This window comes from Lepidochelys kempii, chromosome 22, assembly GCF_965140285.1.
Source record: "Lepidochelys kempii isolate rLepKem1 chromosome 22, rLepKem1.hap1, whole genome shotgun sequence".
Lineage (NCBI taxonomy): Eukaryota > Metazoa > Chordata > Testudines > Cheloniidae > Lepidochelys > Lepidochelys kempii.
This window is the reverse complement of record NC_136401.1, coordinates 5,532,290-5,551,828: the sequence shown is the minus strand read 5'-3', so window position 1 is coordinate 5,551,828 and position 19,539 is coordinate 5,532,290. Positions and strand designations below refer to the sequence as shown.

General features: G+C 48.6%; 1 protein-coding gene across 1 annotated transcript in view; it reads left to right on the top strand.

Moving 5' to 3' along the window:
• Nucleotides 1-19,539, top strand: part of SLC37A2 (solute carrier family 37 member 2) — a 60,257-nt gene that overhangs the window by 30,146 nt on the left and 10,572 nt on the right. The window contains 7 exon segments of the mRNA XM_073320785.2: nt 3,228-3,304; nt 4,570-4,736; nt 7,432-7,469; nt 9,439-9,588; nt 14,954-15,044; nt 15,664-15,726; nt 16,431-16,516. Coding sequence (XP_073176886.2) covers nt 3,228-3,304; nt 4,570-4,736; nt 7,432-7,469; nt 9,439-9,588; nt 14,954-15,044; nt 15,664-15,726; nt 16,431-16,516 — 672 coding nt within the window.

The following is a 19,539-nucleotide window of genomic DNA, read 5'->3' as shown; positions in this document are numbered from 1 at the left end:
GTGTGAAGTCTGCAGTGGATTCTCCAGGAGCTCTCTCTAATGTGGTTGTTCCAAAGTGCTAGCAAGAACAGGGCACTTCCTAGGACATTTTAAGAAATGGGAGGCTTGAAATGCTCCCAAACTTACAACAGCCAGGCTGGAGCTGAATGACCAGTATGGAAAAACTAGCAAGTGACTAGAACTGGCAGACTGTGTTCCTCGAGGGAGACCCAGGCTACAGAGCAGTGCCAAGGCTGCTTCTCCTTCAGGATTGGAGAGACGTTCATCTCCTCCACTCTGATTTCATCCAGAGTAGGCCGCACAGATATTCTCTGCAAGCTGATAGGTCCTGGAGAAAAAACAGTTGTTCCTGTTCTTGAGATTCCCTCCTCAAACCCTCTTGCTGTGAACCACTGGAAGAAACCAAAAGCTAAATAACTCCATTCAGAGGAATGTTGCTATCTCAGGCACTTCATCTGGGGTTCAGCTGGTGCACACCCCAGACCTCTCTGTGCCCCTCAGGTAGGAACAGGAAACGGAGGGGCCCTATTAACAGAAAACAACCTGTAAAGGTTCCCTAGATGTGCCACATTACAGGAGAGTAGGGAAATGTCCCTGACCCACTGGCTCTGTCCATTGCCAGTGGAGAGCAAGTAGCAGGAAATATGGATATTTCTGAACACTGATGTCCCAGATGCAGCACTGCAAATCTCTGCTTCACCAGACAGCCTGTACCAGAGGCAACTGGCACCCGTGCTGATGAAATGTAACCTACTGGCAACAGCCGTGTTTCCTGAACGTGTAATTGCAGGTTCCTGTTCCAGTTCCCTGCTCCAGTTTCTCTGATAAGAAATATGCCGTCAGACCTGCCACTTTGACGTGGGGTGCAGCAAAACTTGACTCCCAAATATATCCCAGCTGCAGACGGAGGCACCATTCCTCACAATGGAGAAACCTTGACTTCCAGGGCTGCGGTGAAGCTGCTCAGATTTCAGCAAAGCTGCTGCTACTAGCAGAGTTTCTGTTCTCCCAAGCAATGCCAGGGAAGCATTTCACAATGAGCTGGCTATTGGTGGGGCCCTGGGTGGGGCCCTGGCTATTACTACCTATTAAAGGATGAATTCCCAACCAGCAGCGCACACCTTAATTGCAGCTTTGGCATCCAGAGGGCAGCTGCCTGGGTTAAAGGCCTTGTTTGTGTACTGCTCACATTTTGTGTTTTGACATGCCAGTGCTTCCTAAGTGGATGTTTTAGGCTGTCTCATGAGTTGGGATCTTGTGCTTCAAACACAGGCCTCCTTCTAAGTGCAGAGATACTTCTCCTCCCCCCCCGCCCACCTCCTACTCCCAGCGCTTTCATACACCTATTTTCATGTCTCAGGGTGGTTCTGGCTTTATTTACAGGAGTGACTGGGATGCTGAGCATGACTTGATGAACCGTCTACACTTTAACAAGTTTAGCCTCCCAGCCTCCCTGTGAAGTGGGTCAGGTTTATTAATCCCAGTTTACAAATGGAAAACGAGGTCACGGAGAGAAGTGACTTGTCCAAGGTTACACAGCGAGCTAGTGGCAGACTGAGAATCTGCTCAGTAATCTCGTGCCTTAGATCCAAGGCTCTCCTCATTCCCTAGGTGGTGGGGGCAGTTGGAAAACGCTGTGGTATTGAAATAAGGCAAAATAATTTGAAAGTTCAGCTCCTGGAATGACATTCAGACAGAAATATCACTGAACCCCCGAGGAAAGCATTGCTTGGCACTGCAAGGATTCCCAGCCTCCAGGTGGGGTACATCAGTAGCTTACGTTCCTGATGCATATAAAATGGCCCAGCAGGGAAAACATACCAGCTACTCACTGAAAAGGGTGGGTGCTTTCAGCATCCCAGACATACTGGAGCAGTCAGCCCTGGGCACAAGGGAGGCGATATTGGGCTGAGTATGGAGCCAGGGATTAAGAGTTCTAATCCCAGCTCTCTCATTGACTCACTGCATGACCTTGGGCAAGTGACAAGCTCCCTGCTTCTGCACACCTCCAGCCAACTGCATGGGGTGAGGGGTTCTGAGGATTAAGGCACAATTTTCAAAAGCAGGAACCTAAAGTTAATCTGCCCAGTCTGTATTTAGGTTCTGGAATAAATGTCCTGACTTGTCAGAAGTGCCGAATTACTAGGGGGCTGTTGGGTGCTCAGCATGTTTGAAAATCAGCCATTTTGTTTAGGAGTCAAAAATACGTACTTGGGACTGAACTTTAGGCGTCTGGTTTTGGCCTGTCCGATTTGGCATCAGGGACTGGTGTTTTCCAAAGAGCACGGCAGTGTTTCCCTTTAGTGAAGGAAACGGCCTCTTCCACTACGAGCAGAGGTCTGTGGAGACCACGAGAGCTAGTGGATGCTGTGTCCCTCTGCAGTGAATGCCTGCAGCTCCATCCAGATGGAGGCCTACTTCCTATGGTAGCTCCATGAATGTCCTTGTAGCGCTTCTGAAACCTGCCCTGCATAGTTCCCTTTACTGATTGGGGTGAAAGTGTACCTGCACTACTCATTGGCCTTCCCTACGACTGCATGGAGAGGGTGGGACTGGCATGCTTTTAACTTGGGCACCAGCCCTTCAGAACGACTGCATACTTGACTCCCTGAGCAGCCAGGGTTTTGGAGAAAATGGACTAGTGGGCCATGGAAAATGCACTGCCTTTCCCCAGGAGGCGCAAGTTACTTGGGCAGTATGGCACCAGTAACCCCATAGGATGTAGGCACTGCTTTGGATGGTAGACTGTCTACTAGACAGCATCTGCACTGATGAGTCTCACCTCTGGCTCTAGAATGACTTCCTTTCCCCCTTGCAGGGAGAGGGATTTCTTTCTTTCCTATATTTCGCCAGAATTGCCTGGTACTGAGGTATGATTTCAAACTGCTCAGTTTGCCACCATGCTCCTGTACTGAGTTAGCTCTGCATTTACCTCGGTAACCAGTGGCAACCCTGAAATCCAGAAGAAATGGTCAGGTAGGGATGTCTTGAGATGCCTCAGACAGAGCTTCTCCTTTGGGGTGGGGAGGCTGGCTGGAGTGAATGGCCTGAGCATGGTCAGGGTGTAAGGCACTGATTCGGGTGGTGGATATGTGTGATGGGCTAATGAGAACACCTCTGTCCTAGTGGAGGACGAAACTTTCCAGGGGCGGGGGTAGGAGATAGCACAGTCTGACATTGTGACTCTGTTGCATGGCTTCTTGACACACCTGCTGTCTCCCCACTAGATCTGCAACGGTTTGGTGCAGACGACTGGCTGGCCATCCGTGGTGACGTGCGTTGGGAACTGGTTTGGAAAGGGGAAGTGAGTCTGTTTCTTAATCTCTCAGGCTTTTTGTTGTGGCTTCTCTCAAGTGTTTGTTGCTTAATCCCATCCCCTGAGGAAGTGCCTGATTCATACCCTGGCAGTGGCAGGAAACAACACCCGGCACAGAAACCTCTGGACTAACATTGGACATGGTGGCACTGTCAAGGCCTGGCCTGAAACTCACACCAGGTCCTACAATACAGCTTTTTTGCGTGGCAGGGGAGACCCTAAAATGCTGAGGCTTCCCAGCGAGGATTGTAGCACCATTAAAGAGGCAGCTACCCTGAGCCATTTGCCAAAGTAAGCTCTGTGCACATTGCATGTCATCCCCTTCTGTGCATACAGAGCAGGAGCCTATCCTTAAACACTTTATCATTTGCGTGGGAGCCAGTTCTGAGGTATCCCTCCTTGTTTTTAAAACTCCATGGACTCAAAGCAGCCCAGCTCTCATCTGCTCGTCGGCCTCTTTTATGTTGCTTCACAGTCACACCATTGTTCATGCTTCTCATTTGCTGATACTGCCACCTGTAGCTGCCTTCGTGGATCTTTGCCTCTCTCTGATTTTACAGCTGAAAGACCTTAGCTGTGACTGTCTCTTCTGGCTTGCTCATGCCCCCTAGTTTTGGCTTTTCCTTGATTGCTACTTTGTTAACTGTATCTCTGTTGCTAAGCTCTGATGTGTTTGGGCCCTCGCGGTATATAGGAACGGTGCTACCCAGAGTGAAATTCCTGGTTACGAACTACTGGCCCATTATCGTCCGTTTCAAGCAATAGTGGGGGCTGCACACAATCACATCACTAATGCATGCCCTTACCTTGGAAAAACGTGAGCAAGGCTCAGTTCCCAAATTTGTGGGCCCTTCCTCCTAGAGAGGAGGATATACAGCACCAGCTTTCTCAGGTCCCCTCTTGGGTTAGGTTGGCCCAGTCTTTGGTGCAGGGTACTTCTTACTGGACCCTGCCATGTTCACACCCACTGGCCAAATCCCCTCTGCTTCCCCCCTCCCCCCAATTGGCATGGCTGATTGGAACAGGAGAGAGTGTGCCCTGGTTCCTGCTCACACATTTGGCCCCATCAGCTGAGCTGAGAACCCCTTTCTTAGCTGCTGGGATATAGGGCCTGGGCGTGGAAGAAATGGCGGGACATGGAAGGCTTGCAGGGAAGAGTCTCATATCCACTAGAGTCTATCCCAATAAATGGTCATAACTGGCAAGCACTGCAGAAATGCTGTACTAATGGTTTCCCTCTTGTCCTTCATCAGGAGAGGTCTGATCATGGGCATCTGGAATTCCCATACCTCTGTAGGGAACATCCTGGGGTCCCTGATCGCTGGAGTGTGGGTTTCGTCAGCCTGGGGCCTGTCTTTCATCGTGCCTGGGATCATCATTGCAGTCATGGGAATCATCTGCTTCTTGTTCCTTGTTGAATGTGAGTGTGAGCTGGGCCTAGATGCTTCGTCATAACCTCCTGCAGACATGCTGCGGCATTCTGCTGGCATGGGGGAGGGAAAGGTGGATACAGCTCGTGGCAGAGAGGTTAGCTTCCCAGTAGCCTCTTCAGGGAGGACTGTACCTGGTGCAGCTTTGCTGACACCATGCCAGCCCTCCGTAGTGACGAGGAGAGAACTGGCTGTATTCAATATTTAGGGCTGGCATCTGAAGCCTTTCAGCTCTAGGACACTGGGATAGCTGGTGAATGACCCTGAAACCTCCCTTCAGTATTGGCTTGACCTCTGGCAGGGTGCCATCCCCTTTGTGCTGGTGTCTGAGAACCCTCCAGCAAACCAGTTCCCTGGCAGGAGCGTTGGTGGAAATGGCAGATGGAACCAGTTGGTGCTGGAGAATATCCATGGGCTGTGGATTCAGGCTGTCGGAGTACTCTCCCCAGGAACTGGGTTTTACGAATGATGCTAGTCTCGTCGGTGTTTGTGAGATCGGTGTCAATCAGAGTTAGCTGGCAGAGCTCTAACTGTGAAGAGCAGAGTCTTGACGGACCAAAAACTGATTATTCTACAATATCTCGTTAAGCTGATGAATTCTGAGCGAGGATAACCTGGGCACAGGTTATCTACGGAAAGAGCCAACACCTGTTACTGAGCTAAAGACCCGGGTTCCAAAGTCCTTATCTGATGGCTGTACAGTGGCCTGTGTGGAACCAGTATGTGGTGTCAGAGCAGTTCTCATGGACTCAGTGTTGTGTCTTGACTTTAGAGCTTGAAAGGCTTATCTCCCTTTGGGAGTCCCTGTGGGACTGTCCTCTGTAGTACAGTGCTGCATGGCCATGTGGAGGCTCTCTGGGGAAACACTAGAAAATGATAGGCCAATAACAAGAATGAAAACCTTGGAAAGGGGTTTGGCTCTCCAGGGAACATGAGGTCCTAGAGGAGCCATGCCCGAGGGCAGTGACTGAAAAATCTCTTATCCCTCAAGCCCTGGCAGCCTCTCTCCGTGGTGGCACACGCTGGTGAGTTGCTGAACGTCTTTCTGACTGGCACGCAGAACAGTAAATCGGCAGCATGGGAGCTAGCCATAGGGAAAGCCGCACAAAGCAGGGGCCCACTTCCAACCTTAGTATTTCACTGCTGCTGTGTGGGGCTTCTGCAGCCATGTGAAGCCAGGAAGCTGTCTGCTGTAGGGTTGAACTCTTACAGTGGAAGGAGTGCAAAGGAGCATCTTGACATCCAGAGAAGTGAAGCAGGGACAGCAGTGGGGAGAGTTCCTGGGAGCTCATACACCCCCTTGCAGCCACAAAGATCTCTGCTGGAGGCATGGTACCTTACAGTGGGGACAGCTTTCAAAGCTCTTTGGGGAACATGGGGTCATCTAAGGGAAAAGCCTCCTAGTCAGATTCCATGAGAATCCTCACGCCATGCGCTGCTGTGATGTGATGTGTGGGGACCCCAAAGCTGAAGGGAACGTTGGGCCAGACCCTGACTTACCAAGGGATTGAGGCACCTAAAGATGCAAAGAGGTGCCTAGTGGGATGTACAAAAGAGTCCAAGTTAGGCACCTGACTCCCCCATTAGGCACCTGTTGAACTCCTTGTCAGGGGATGTTGTGAGGGCCAAAAGTATCACTGGGTTCAAAGAAGAATTAACTAAGTTCATGGAGGATGGGCAGGGAGGCAACCACATGCTCAGGGTGTCCCTAGCCTGTGACTGCCAGAAGCTGGGACTGTACGACGGGATGGGTCACTCAATAAATTGCCCTGTTCTGTTCAGTCCCTCTGAAGCGCCTGGCATTGGCCACTGTTGGAAGACAGGATACTGGGCTAGATGGACCATTGGTCTGACGCAGTCTGGCCGTTCTTATGTTATTAGGTACCTCTCTGCATCTTTAGGTGCCTAGTTACCTTTGTCAATCTGACCCTTTGTGTCTCTTGCCCCACGGGGCTCAGACAGCTCACAGAGCACCTTTAACTTCAGACTCAGAGCACTTTGTATGGAAACAGAAAATGGCTATTGCCATCTAGTGGCAAGTGATGATACAACGGCTTCCCTATCTTGGCCTCTCTATTGCTCTGCATGGTTGAGCTGAAATGCGTCCGCTAAGCTTTTACCGCCAGCACTAGAAAGGGAGTGAATTTAGTGCTCTGGTCTCAGAGCTCTCCTAGAGGTATGTAGATCTGCTGCCTGCCAGGCATGTTCCCCATAAAAGCCAAGGCCCTCTCCCACTCATCTCTGCAGCTGGAAAATAGAGGGGAAATGAGCCCTTTGGGAACACTTGGGGTCTTCCAGTTCACTTCACTTCAGCAAATATAGTCACTGGTCTCTAAAGTCACCTTTACTGCGAGCTGCTGCCAAGCCTCAGCTTTGCCATCACTGCTAAATCTTGGACCTGCTTTTCAGATTGCTGTAACTGGGGCCTCTTATTCTTCAGGTCTTGTAGCATGAAATGCTGGGGCACACTGCGCAAGGGTTTGCACTCTCCTTTTCCTAGTTGTAGGGCTCCTGAGTTAGTGCACAGGAAAGCTCTTGTCCCGTGGGGCGGGCTGCACATATGCTACAGACTAGAGACTGCTGGATTAGCTTCCCACACTGGCTGTTATGCATGTGCTGAGGTAACGGGAGGATGCAAGGGGGTTGTTGTGTGTGGCAGTCACATGGAATCTCTCTCTCTTTCAGATCCTGAAGACGTTGACTGCAACCCACCTCTACACCATGTAAGTTAACTTCCTTTCCAAGCTCTCTGAGCAATCCGGGGCTAGGCAGGATTTCCTCTTCCCCTCTCAGCAAGGGCAGTACCATTTCCAGGGAACACGGTTCCAAACCCCAGCTTGCCATTTCCCTGGTGTGGGGCTAGCAAGGGAGATTGCAGCAATTCACTCTGCTGTGGTATGGCAAAAGCTCCAATGTGCAGCCATAGCCATGGGAATGGCACAAGTTAACCAGAGATGCAGGATCTCTCAGTGAGGGTGCTCCTGATGCTTTGGCTGTTGAGCTCTGGCTCATGTGCTGTTGTGTAGTTCACTGGCTGGAATCTATAAATAACCTGTGTAACAACATATTTCCCCAGGAACCCTGTGTGGAGAGGTACTGTAATGTTCTTGGCATGTCCCCTGTTCAGCTGCCTTGACGGAGGCACATTGATCCCATGGCACAGGTGGTGCTCTGAGCTTTCCTGCTTTCATTAGCCGTGCGGCCTTCCTCGCTCAGAGCACTTTTCAGGGCTAGAGACACATCAGTTAGCGAGGGTGCCAAGCTGATGTGCGTGAGTGGACTGACCAGGCAGCTCTTCGGCAGAACCTAAGAAGGGCTGCTGACAGCTGCTTGACTTTTTTTTTTTTTCTTGTTTCTTAATGAAGATTTTTCTAAAATTAAACTTCAGGGAAAGCTTTTTAAACCCACCTTCTCCCTCCCCCCAGCCTCATGCAGCCTTGATAGAAACTGAACCTTTCAGTTTTCCCCCTTATCTCTTCCTCCTCCCTCCACCCCCCGGAACAAACAGAAAAGCTGGGGTCGGGGGAGGGAGAGTTTATACTATTCGCAAGTTTTCCTCTTGAAACTCGGACAGAGCCTGATGTGTGTCCAGTTCTCGGGCAGTGGGATTAGCAGCACCGGCCACAGGCAGGTGTAACTGTCAATGTGCAAGCTCATTCCTGAGCTGAATACCCCCACATTTCCAGTGATGGACTCCAGTGCACCTTGGTACATGCTTCAGCCATGGCCTGCCACACTCCTGCTCTATTACGGCTGGTCTACCCAGAGAAATGTACTGGTATAATGACACTGCTGTATTCAGTATAACTTCCTGTGTGGACATTCTTATTCCACTATGGCACTAGAATTTACCAGCAGAACTATATTGGTATAACATCCCATGTAGACAAGCCCCTAGTCCTGTCAGTCTCTCAAACCCAGAGCCAGGTGCAGGCAGCTTGGAGTCCTTGGCACAGCCTCAGCCTGGCATTGGGACCTCACCCTGATTGGAGCAGTGTTGGCAGGGGCTGCCCATGTGAGTTGGTTGGAGTCACCCTCCTTTCTGGGAAAACTGAAAATCACTGCTCTGTCTTCTGGGAACCTGGGGCTGCCCGAGCAGTGAGGACTCTGCCTCCACTCCCCTGAGCAGAGAACTTTGGGGGATGGGCTCTGCTGACATCACCCCATGAGAACTGATGATGGGGTGGCAGCAGTGAGGGCCCCTGTTCTGGTGGTGATGGCAGGGCCCCTCCCCCCAGCCCAGCTGTGGCTTTCACTGTTAACAAATCCATTGAAATGAATGGCATAGCTCATTTGTCAGCTATTGTTTCAGGCTGTCTGCAAACGCAGGCATGTGTGACTGCCTTGGTTCACCTTGGAAACGTGACCTGAGTGTTTGCAGCCATAAGGGCTAGAAGCAGTTTTTGTTGTGCGTTTGTGTTTTCGTTTCTTTTTAAACGAGAGCTGAGATTTTTGACCCCAGGAGTGAGAGCCCTACACGTGGGCCTATAATGCCTGGCCCTGAAACAGCAGGCTTGTTTCGCAGCTGTGTGACTGTGCAATACTTCATCCCGTTATACTGACGGGTCTGAGAATAAGCTGTACCTGCAACCAAAGGGTGGGCTGGGCTTGACAGGTGTGCCAGGCCAGGGTATGGGCACACTCTGCTCCAGCTATGCCTGAGTGTAAACTGCTGGGCTAATCTGGTTTCAGATGGAATCGGAGGAGAGAGACCCTGAAGCGACGCTCTCCACGGATGATGGGAGCTGTATCCGAGAGAATACTATCGATTCTTCAGTGTGTCCCAGAGAACAAGCTGAGCAGCCAGAAGCCATCAGCTTCTTAGGAGCCCTCAGGATACCTGTGAGTAGAAGAACCAGGCTGCTTGTGGGTCCAGAGTATTCTGAACAGGGGGCTAATGTCCTGTGGGATTTGGGATGCCACTTACTATACGCCAGCACAGGCTGAGGTGAAGTCCAAGCTGACCTGTAGCTGAACATGAGAATGGCCCTATTAGGTCAGACCAAGATCCATCTAACCCAGTACCCTGACTTCCCACAGTGGCAAGTGTCAGCAGGAATGAACAGAACAGGGCAATTTTATCTAGTGATCCATGCCAGGTCATTCAGTCCCAGCTTTTAGCAGTCTGAGGTTTAGGACACAGAGAGCATGGTTAATAGCCATTGATGGACCTGTCCTCTATGAACCTACCTACTTCTTGTTTGAACCCCATTATAGTTTTGGCCTTCACAGTGTCCCCTGGCAACGTGTTCCATAGGGTGGCTGTGCGTTGTGTGAAGAAGTATTTCCTTTTGTTTGTTTTAAACTTGTTGCCTATTCATTTCATTGGGTGACCCCTGGTTCTTGTGTTTATGTGAAGGGGTAAATAACACTTCCCTATTCAGCTTCTCCGCACCTGTCAAGATTTTATAGGCCTATTCAGCTTCTCCGCACCTGTCAAGATTTTATAGGCCTCTTACCTATCCCCCTTAGTCGTCTCTTTTCCAAGCTGAACAGTCCCAGTCTTATTAATCTCTCTCCATATGGAAGCTCCAATCATTTTTGTTGCCCTGCTCTCTGTACCTTTTCCAATTCTAATATATTATTTTTGAGATGGAGTGACCAGAACTGCACACAATATTCAAGGTATGGGTATGCTGTAGATTTATATAGTGGCATTATGATATTTTCTGTTTTATTATCTATCCCTGTCCTAATGGTTCCTAACATGAGCTTTTTTGACTGCTGCTGCACATTGAGCAGATGTTTTCAGAGAACTATCCACGACTCCACGATCTCTTTCTTGAATGGTAACAGCTAATTTAGACCCCATCATTTTGTATGGATAGTTGGGATTATGTTTTCCATTGTGTTTTACTCTGCATTTATCGACACAGAATTTCATCTGCCATTTTCTTGCCTAGTCACCCAGTTTTGTGAGATCCCTTTGTAGATCTTCCCAATCTGCTTTGGGCTTAACTATCTTGAGTAATTTTGTATCATCTGCAAATTTTGCCACCTCGCTCTTTACCCCTTTTCCCAGATCATTTATGAATATCTTGAACAGCACTGGTCCCAGTACAGATCCTTATGGGGGCCTGCTATTGCCTCTCTCCATTGTGAAAACTAACCGTTTATTCCTACCCGTTCTTTCCTGTCTTTCTAACAGTTTCTGATCCATGACAGGGACTTTCCTTTTTATTCCATGACCGTTTACTTTGCTAATGAGCCTTTGGAGAGGGACCTTGTCGAAGACTTTCTGAAAGTCCAAGTACACTATATCCACTGGATCACTCTTGTCCATGTGTGTGTTTGACCCCCCTCAACGAATTCTAATAGATTGGTGAGGCATGAATTCCCTTTACAAAAGCTGTGTTGACTCTTTCCCAACAAACTGTGTTCCTCTGTGTGTCTGATAATTCTGTTCTTTAGTGTAGTTTAAATCAATTTGCCTGGTTCTGAAGTTAGGCTTACTGGCTTGTAATTGCCAGGATCGCCTCTGGAGCCTTTTAAAAATATTGATGTCACATTAGCTATCCTCTAGTTATCTGGTACAGAGGCTGATTTAAGTGATGGGTTACATATCACAGTTAGTAGTTCTGCAGTTTCACATTTGAGTTCCTCTAGAACTCTAGGGTGAATCCCATCTGGTCCTGGTGACTTATTACTGTTTAATTTATCAATTTGTTCCAAAACCACCTCCACTGACCCTTCAGTCAGAGACAGCTCCTCAGATTTGTCACCTTAAAGGAATGGCTCAGGTCTGGGAATCTCCCTCATTATCTGCGGTGAAGACCAATGCAAAAAATTAATTTAGCTTCTCCGCAACAGACATCCTGTATTAAGGCCTTTAGCACCTCGATCGTCCACTGATTGTTTGGCAGGCTTCCTGCTTCTAATGTTGTTGTTGTTGTTTTTTGTTTTTGTTTTATTTTATTGTATTTATTTATTTATTTTTGTGTTTGGTAGTTTTTGTGTCTTTTGCTAGTTGTTGTTCAGATTATTTTGTGACCCTCCTACTTATACGTTTATACTTGACTTGCCTTGCGGGCAAGTCTACACAGCAAAATTTAGTCAACCTAAGGTACATAATTGTACAGCCACCCAAGTGACTAAATTGCTTGGCGGTGTGCACTCTCGCCAGGAGTGCCTGCACCGATTTAACTGTTAGTGTGGGACGTTGTGGGATAGTTTCTGAAAGGCCTCACCAGTCAATGTAAACAACACAGTGTCTATGTTGGCACTGCGTGAACCTAACTATGTTGACCTCAGCACTATGCCTCTCACCAAGGTGGAGTTATTAAATCGGTGTAGTGGGCAAGTTACATTGGTGGGAGCTACATTTGAGTGAAGATGCTTTTGGAATTAAATCCATGTAAGCTGCCTCACATAGAACTCTGTAGTGTAGACCAGGCCTGAGTTTATGCTCCTTTCCATTTTCCTGAGTAGGATTTGACCTCCAATTTTTAAAGGGTGTCTTTTTGCCTCCAACCACCTCTTTTTCCTTTTTTTTAATTTGGGGTATGCATTTAATTTGTGCCTCTATTATGGTGATTTTAAAAGTTTCCATGCAGCTTGCAGATTTTTCTCCTTTGTCACTTTTCCTTTTAATTTCTGTTTAACTAGCTTCCTCATTTTTTTGTAGTTCCCCTTTATGAAGCTAAGTGCTTCAATAAGTGGGTTTATTTGGTATTTCTCCCCCCCGTCCCCCCGGATGTTAACTTGAATTACATTATGGTTGCTGTTACTGAGTGGTTCAGCTATATTCCCATCTTGAACCATCCTGCACTTCATTTAGGACTAAATCAAGAATTGCCCTCCCCTTGTGGGTTCCAGGATTAGCTGCTCCAAGAAGCAGTCATGTAAGGTCTCTAGAAATTTTATCTGCATCTCATCCTGAAGTAACATGTACCCAGTCGATATAAGGATAGTTGAAATCCCCCATTATTACTGAGTTTTCTATTTTTGTAGCCTCTTTAATCTCCCAGAGCATTTCACAGTAAGTGTCACTATCTTGGTTAGGTGGTGGTTAATAGTGTATTCCTTCTGCTATACTCTTATTATTCAAGATTCTGTGGTATAGTTTGATTCATTTAATATTTTTACTATATTTGACTCGGTGCTTTTTTTCATGTATAGTGCCACTTCCCCACCAGCAAGACTTACTCTGCCATTCCTGTATATTTTGTACCATGGTATTACTGCGTTCCATTGACTATCATCATACCTATTATATCAATATCCTCATTTAATACCAGGCACTCAAGTTCACCCATCTTATTATTTAGACTTCTAGCATTTGTATATAAGCACTTATAAAATGTGTCCGTATTTAGTTGTCTGCCTTCATGTGATGCATTGAATGGTCCTCCTTTTTCATGGAGGACAGGTCCATCAGTGGCCATCAATGGACCAAACCCCCTAGTCCAGGGGGTGTCTTCCAACCCTTATATTCCATGATTCTGTGATTAACCATGCTGTGGATATCCTAAATCTCTGACTGCTAAAAGCTGGGACTGAATGACAGGGGTGGATCACTAGATAAAATTGCCCTGTTCTGTTCATCACAAACCCAGCTATCAATATTTCTAATGATGAAATCCCCCAGTACTATTACCTGGCTCTTCCAAGTAATCGGGGTCCCTTCCCCTGGAAGAGTATCCTCCGTACGAAAGGATACCATGACATCATCTGAAAGGATTGAAGGGATGCTTACTAGCAAAAGGCAAGGACTAGCTTTGTCTTTCAGCTAATGACAAGAACAGACACAGGCAAAACACTGGCCTGTCAGACTCTGTGTGACAAGACGGGAGCCCCTGCCTCCTAGAGGGGGAGGAGTTAACCTTGGGGACCCAGTGACTGACCAGATTACAGAACCGGATGTGCAGCACCCTCTGCACAATGGGTCTGAGTCTCTGGTCCTTAAGAATAGCCCTGACTGTCCAGGGCCCCAATAGGATGGGCTAGCCCCAAGGGTGTGCACCACTCTCTCCCATCCCCTCAAACCAGGGTTTTCCCAGCTGCCTTGTGTGCCCCCCAACTGCCCAGAGGGGCCTTGGTGCCTTCCCCCACCCCTCTGTGTTCCATATGGCCTCTGTTACTGCAGTAACTGAGCACCTCACAATCTCCTTGTACCCCCTCAGCCCCCATGAGGCAGGGTAGTGCCACTGTCCCCATTGTACAGAGTGGGAAGGAAGGCATGGAGACACCACTAGGGTTGCCAGCTTTAGTTGGATATATTCCTGGAGGTTTCATCACATGACATAATCTTTAATTAATGATTGATCTCTGATCCCTGGAGACTGGAGGGTTGGCAACCCTAGACACAGCAGCAGAGATACAAAATCAACTATTGTGCTTTAAAAAAGAAAAGTATTTAAATTCAGTACATTTATATTTTTAAAAATAAACCCATTGAAAATAAAATTTTGAAATTGAGAGCCTATACTAGGGCCTAAAAATTGTACAATCTGTTAAAATTTCCATTTAAATAAAATTCAAGCAGGCCATGTTCATTGCTCAACTTTGAAAGGAAGTCAAAGCACTGAGCTGGGGGAAGTCACTGGCGAAGCACCTAGAAGCAGAGTTTGTTGAAGTACTAAACCAGCTTTTGACGGCAGTAGCCTCTTCTTCACATGCAGAGAGAATACTTTACTTCCTTCACTTCAGTTTATTCAACAAGTTCAGTTCCATGACTTTCTCCTCCAAAACTGAGAAACCAATTTGGGAGTTGAAAAAGCAGGAAAGCTTGTTTTCCTCCTCCAGTCTATGAATAAAAATGAGGTGTGAGTCCTACGTATCGAAAATTCAGAAGGACAATGCTCAGCTGCTCTTCCTGGTGTTTATTTTAAGATGTGAGCTTTAGAAATGTGATTAGTGTGCAGTGGGTGTGCCTTGTGTGTCAGAGAAATCCAAATGGTGAGCCATTTCCCTGAGACCGTGTAACTCCTTGTCTGGTTGTGCTTCGGATAACATTCCCTCCATGTCTGCAGTGTTCTTCTTTCCCTATCTGCCGTATGCTTCCCGAACACCTGGAACTCTGCAAATAGTGTGATGAAGCTGTTTGATTGACCAAGGTGATCATTAGCACCGCTGATGCACCCAACGTATGGGATTGGGATGAAAGCAAACGGAAGGAAAGAAGAGGATGGAAGGGGGAGGATGGAGGTCCCCTCTGTGTCTTGGGGTTTTATGACACTGACCTTTCTCCCCTCTATCTCCTCCCCAGGGTGTGGTGGAGTTCTCCTTATGCCTGCTGTTTGCAAAGCTGGTCAGTTACACTTTCCTCTATTGGCTGCCTCTCTACATTGTGAATGTTGGTGAGTCACAGGAAGCTACTAATATCCATTTAACTACTTCACCGTGTGTGCTCTGGATGGAGGGTTCTCATTCTCCAGACTCCAGGCAGGAGTGCACAGGCTTCCCGCAGAGGAATCTTGCTCATTTGCTCTTAGTGTTCTAGTGAAAGAAAGTGTTCTCTGCTTCCTAGTAAGTCTTCAGTCTCCTGGGAAAACCTGGCTGTGGTTCAGGAGTGTGTGGGGACCTCAGCTGACGGACATGGATGTGCACCACAATGGCAGCTCAGCTCTTGTGGCCAGCTGTTCTCAGTGATGCCCATCGTGGTGCTGGGCAGGTCCATGGGGTTTCGATGCAAATGTTGCTCCAAATTAAGCAAGTGACAGTGCGTCCTGTGCCTGCAGTCTAGGGTGCAAGTGCCTTACAGTGGGCTCCTAGTGAACAAGGCGTCTTCTTGAGCATCCACAAGAGCTTGTTCTGGCTCCCAAGAGATCCATACCCAGCATCAGTGGATGTCTGTGTCTCAGCCCCCACGAGCTCTGGCTCCTGATGCCAGGAGAATAACCACACAGCCAGAGCTCAGGCTTGCTCTGAACTTCTGACAAGTGAACGTCTCTGTTGATGCATCTCATTTCATTGCAGCTCACTTCGGCGCTAAGGAGGCTGGGGACCTGTCCACGCTCTTTGATGTTGGTGGCATCCTAGGTCTGGCATTCTTCACTGTTGCTTGCTGTGTTGCCATTGTGGACAGGGAGGGATGATGACTTGTGGCTAAAGCACAGGCCTGGGACACAGAGGAGTTGTATCCCTGGCTCTGACCAGGGTTCCTGGGGGGAACCTTCGCCAACTCAGTTGCACCTAAACTGTCAAATGTGTCTCCTGATTTGGGTGCCTACCTTGAGATGAGGCATGACTCCTAGAGGTGTTCAGCATCCACCACTCCCATTGCTAGCTGGAGTCGTGGGTGCTCAGTGCCTCTGACCATGAGTGTCGCAAGTTGGCCCTGTTCTCTGCCTGGGCTTTATCTGAAAAATGGGAGTAACACTTGCCCTTCTCACCGGGGCATGGGGGCTGTAAGGATTGACTCCTGTTTGTAAAGCTTGTTAAGAGCCATGGAAGGCGAGTGCTAATAGAAGTACCAATTATTATCACATATTTTTATTATTCTGCTCACTGATTGGCTTGTAGTGACAGCTGTTTAGAATCTGGGCCCTTGCTGCATACGTCTGTTTTCCAGCTCAGAGTGTGAGTTGCCTGGAATTCTCTCCTCTGCCTGAGGGCTAACCGGTCACCAGACAGTAACATCTGTCTGCAAGGCGCCGAGCACCTTCCTGAAATCGTGTGGAAAGGCAGCAGTGGGACAAACCCCTGCTCTGACAGAATACAAAGTATGTGACTTTCTCGTGCAGGAGGCATTCTGGCTGGTCTCATATCGGACTACACTGGCGGCAGGGCCACCACATGCTGTGTGATGCTGATAGTGGCTGCTCCCATGGTGCGTATTGTGATGGAAAATGCTCACTAGTCCTCGGTCACGAGGGCTTGACACGAGCCTCTTCCCTCTGCTCCTCCCAAGTAAGCCCCTTCGAGTCATATGCACTTTCCTGCGATGAGTGGCCAGATGGAATCTTGTGCAGGGGTCTGGAACCTAGGGTGGGATCAGCATGAGTCACAACTTGCATGTCTAGCTCTTGTTCCTGGATGAGGATATTCACTCTGGAGCTCTTCCTAGCTCTTCCAGCATCCTCCACAGCGGGGCACAGGAGGCCATGTGAGAGGCTTTCCTCCACCCCCTGCGCTCTGCTCACTGCCCCTTCCTGAACCTCTGCAGTGAGGGTGCCACCTCCACCTCCCTTGGGAGTCTACTGCACTATCCAGCTGCTTCTTCCTAAACTTCTACTCCTCAGCCTGATACCAAGTGTGCTTGGTCTGCACCCTAGAGGCTGACTAGCTTCCTGGTTCTGCCCTGTGCTAGCTCTTGTAATGTCCTCCCGTAAGAGACAGGAGCCGTAGAGCAGTTCTCTCAGCACTGCTGCTCCTCTGCCTGGTCGATGTGGGTCTGAAACAGAAAAGCTATACTCCACTATTAATGTTCAAAACTCCCAAGCGTCATTCCTAGTGAGGCTGAATCAATCACTGAATAGGGACCCGTCTACTCCCTTTATCATAGAATCATAGAATATCAGGGTTGGAAGGGACCTCAGGAGGTCATCTAGTCCAACCCCCTGCTCAAAGCAGGACCAATCCCCAACTAAATCATCCCAGCCAGGGCTTTGTCAAGCCTGACCTTAAAAATATCTAAGGAAGGAGATTCCACCACCTCCCTAAGTAACCCATTCCAGTGTTTCACCACCCTCCTAGTGAAAAAGTTTTTCCTAATATCCAACCTAAACCTCCCCCACTGCAACTTGAGACCATTGCTCCTTGTTCTGTCATCTGTTAGCTGGAGTAGAAAGGCAGCCTTCAGGATCTTGGTGTCTCCAAGAGGAATGGAGGGTGGGAGGGAAAATGAATAGCCATCCCTTTTGTTCTAAGGCACTGGAGTTCTCTGCAGCACAGGGGAGCTCTTGGTGCAGCTGTGAATCAGTGAGGTGCAGATAGCAGTCCTGCTGCTATGCACATTTGGCAGGAGGCTGGCATCTGACTGCTCCCTGCTGGAGCTCTTCCTCTGCTTGAATGCATGGTGGCTCAGGCAGGGAAAATTATGGGGAGCCCTCCTGTCTACTTTGCACAGCACCCAGTAGCATCCGGGAGGCTGTTCTTAAACTCTGGCCGCTCATCCAGGCGTCCAGGACTGTCCGAACCTGCTGCACAGTGATGGAAAGATGGGCCTTTTGGCTGGTATTGTCTGGGCTGGTGGCAGGTTATGGTGCCTCTGGGTCACCAGATCAAAGCAGCCAATGTTGATAGTTGCTGAAAGCAACCCAACCCACCCATCACAGTGGACAGAGTGCTGCAGATACCCGTGGGCTGTTTGAGGATCGGATGCAGATGCTAATTTGTTATCTGCGCAGGGCTCTAACAGTGGGACTCCTTCTGCCAGCCAAGAAGTGTCCTGTGGGTTCTGGAGTAAAGGAGGAGTTAAAGTTAAAATGTTTGTGGCTTTTCCCCCTGTGGGTAGGATACCCCCCACATCTGTGCTGAACTCCACTTCAGTTTGACTTCACCGTTCACCCCTAAAAGCAACTAATTGGACCAAGTTGCAATGTGAACGCACTCTGACTCTTAGTTGCCATTCTGTTCCCAGCCCAAATGCCTCTGGTGCTGCAGTCTATCATTAGTGCAAAGCTGCGGCGGTGAGACCCTGTCTAGGAGGTCAGAATGCTGGCTCTGAGGTCCTGGTCCTGATGCTGTGGTAGAGCAGTGACAGCACCACGGAAACAAGTTATTTTGTATTGCTGGATTTCACCTTCTTCCAGACTCTGGATTCACGTCGCCCACCAAATGAAACCGAATCCCAAAGACAGCTATGTTTGGCTGGCTGCCCAGTTACCAGCTGCTGGTATTTTATCTGGCAGTCGAACCACAGAACTGAAGGCCAAATGAGAGATTCTGGCTCTGTTATTCCCCTTCAGTCCTGCCCTCCCATAAATACCTGCCAACATCTGCTCTGGCTGACTTACTCAATTCACACTTTCTGGAAAGACTAAAAATTTTCTAACCAAGAAGTAAAACTTAACTTCCTCTTAAAAACACATTGCTGAGTGACCAGCAGGTGTCTCTAGAACGCTTCCCATAACCCTTGGCTTCAGATGTGATTGGGTGGGATGTGCACTGGCAGGATTGACACTGGCTCCTGCTCTCCTGCCATGTGGCAACGACGCCCTTCCCTCAGCAAGCAGGATGGAAGTAACACTCTCCTTAAGATGCCACAGTGGGCCTCTTTTCCTACACTCAACTCTACAACTCCTAAAGAGATCTCCATTCAGGATAATGGCTGTTAATCAATCTAGTGCTATCTTGGAACTAACAGTTCCTTCTGATCCTTGAATGACCCCCCCTCCCGCCCATATCTGGGTGTGTCTAATTGGCTCTCCTCACCCTCTCTGTTTTACTCTTGTCTGGGAGAAGGGGTGAGAGACAGGTACAGAATCAATACTGCTATGTCGTCCACCCTGACACATCTGGTTCCAGGAGTTTAGCATGGAAAGCATGAGAACTTAGCTGTTGGAGTGCAGGTTAGGTTTTCCCAAGAGCCTTCTTGAGTAGAGGCCAAATTCTTTGAGCATTTCCTTTTGCGCTCAGAGGGAGCCATGCACATGTGCATGTACTGCCCCCCAAATCCCCCAGCCACAAACTAGGTCTAAATTAAGGGCCTCGATGTTTATTTAGGCAGCTAAGTATGTGGGCTGAAATTTAAAGGGAATGAGCACCCCAACAGCTGGCTTCAGCGGGAGCTGCAAGTACGTACTCGGTCCCTTGGAGAATGGATTTAGCGCCTGATAGGCCCCCAAGCTAGACAGTATTGGGTCCCTCCTTTGTCTGAAAGGATCCAAATGTGGACTCGGGGTCTTGCAC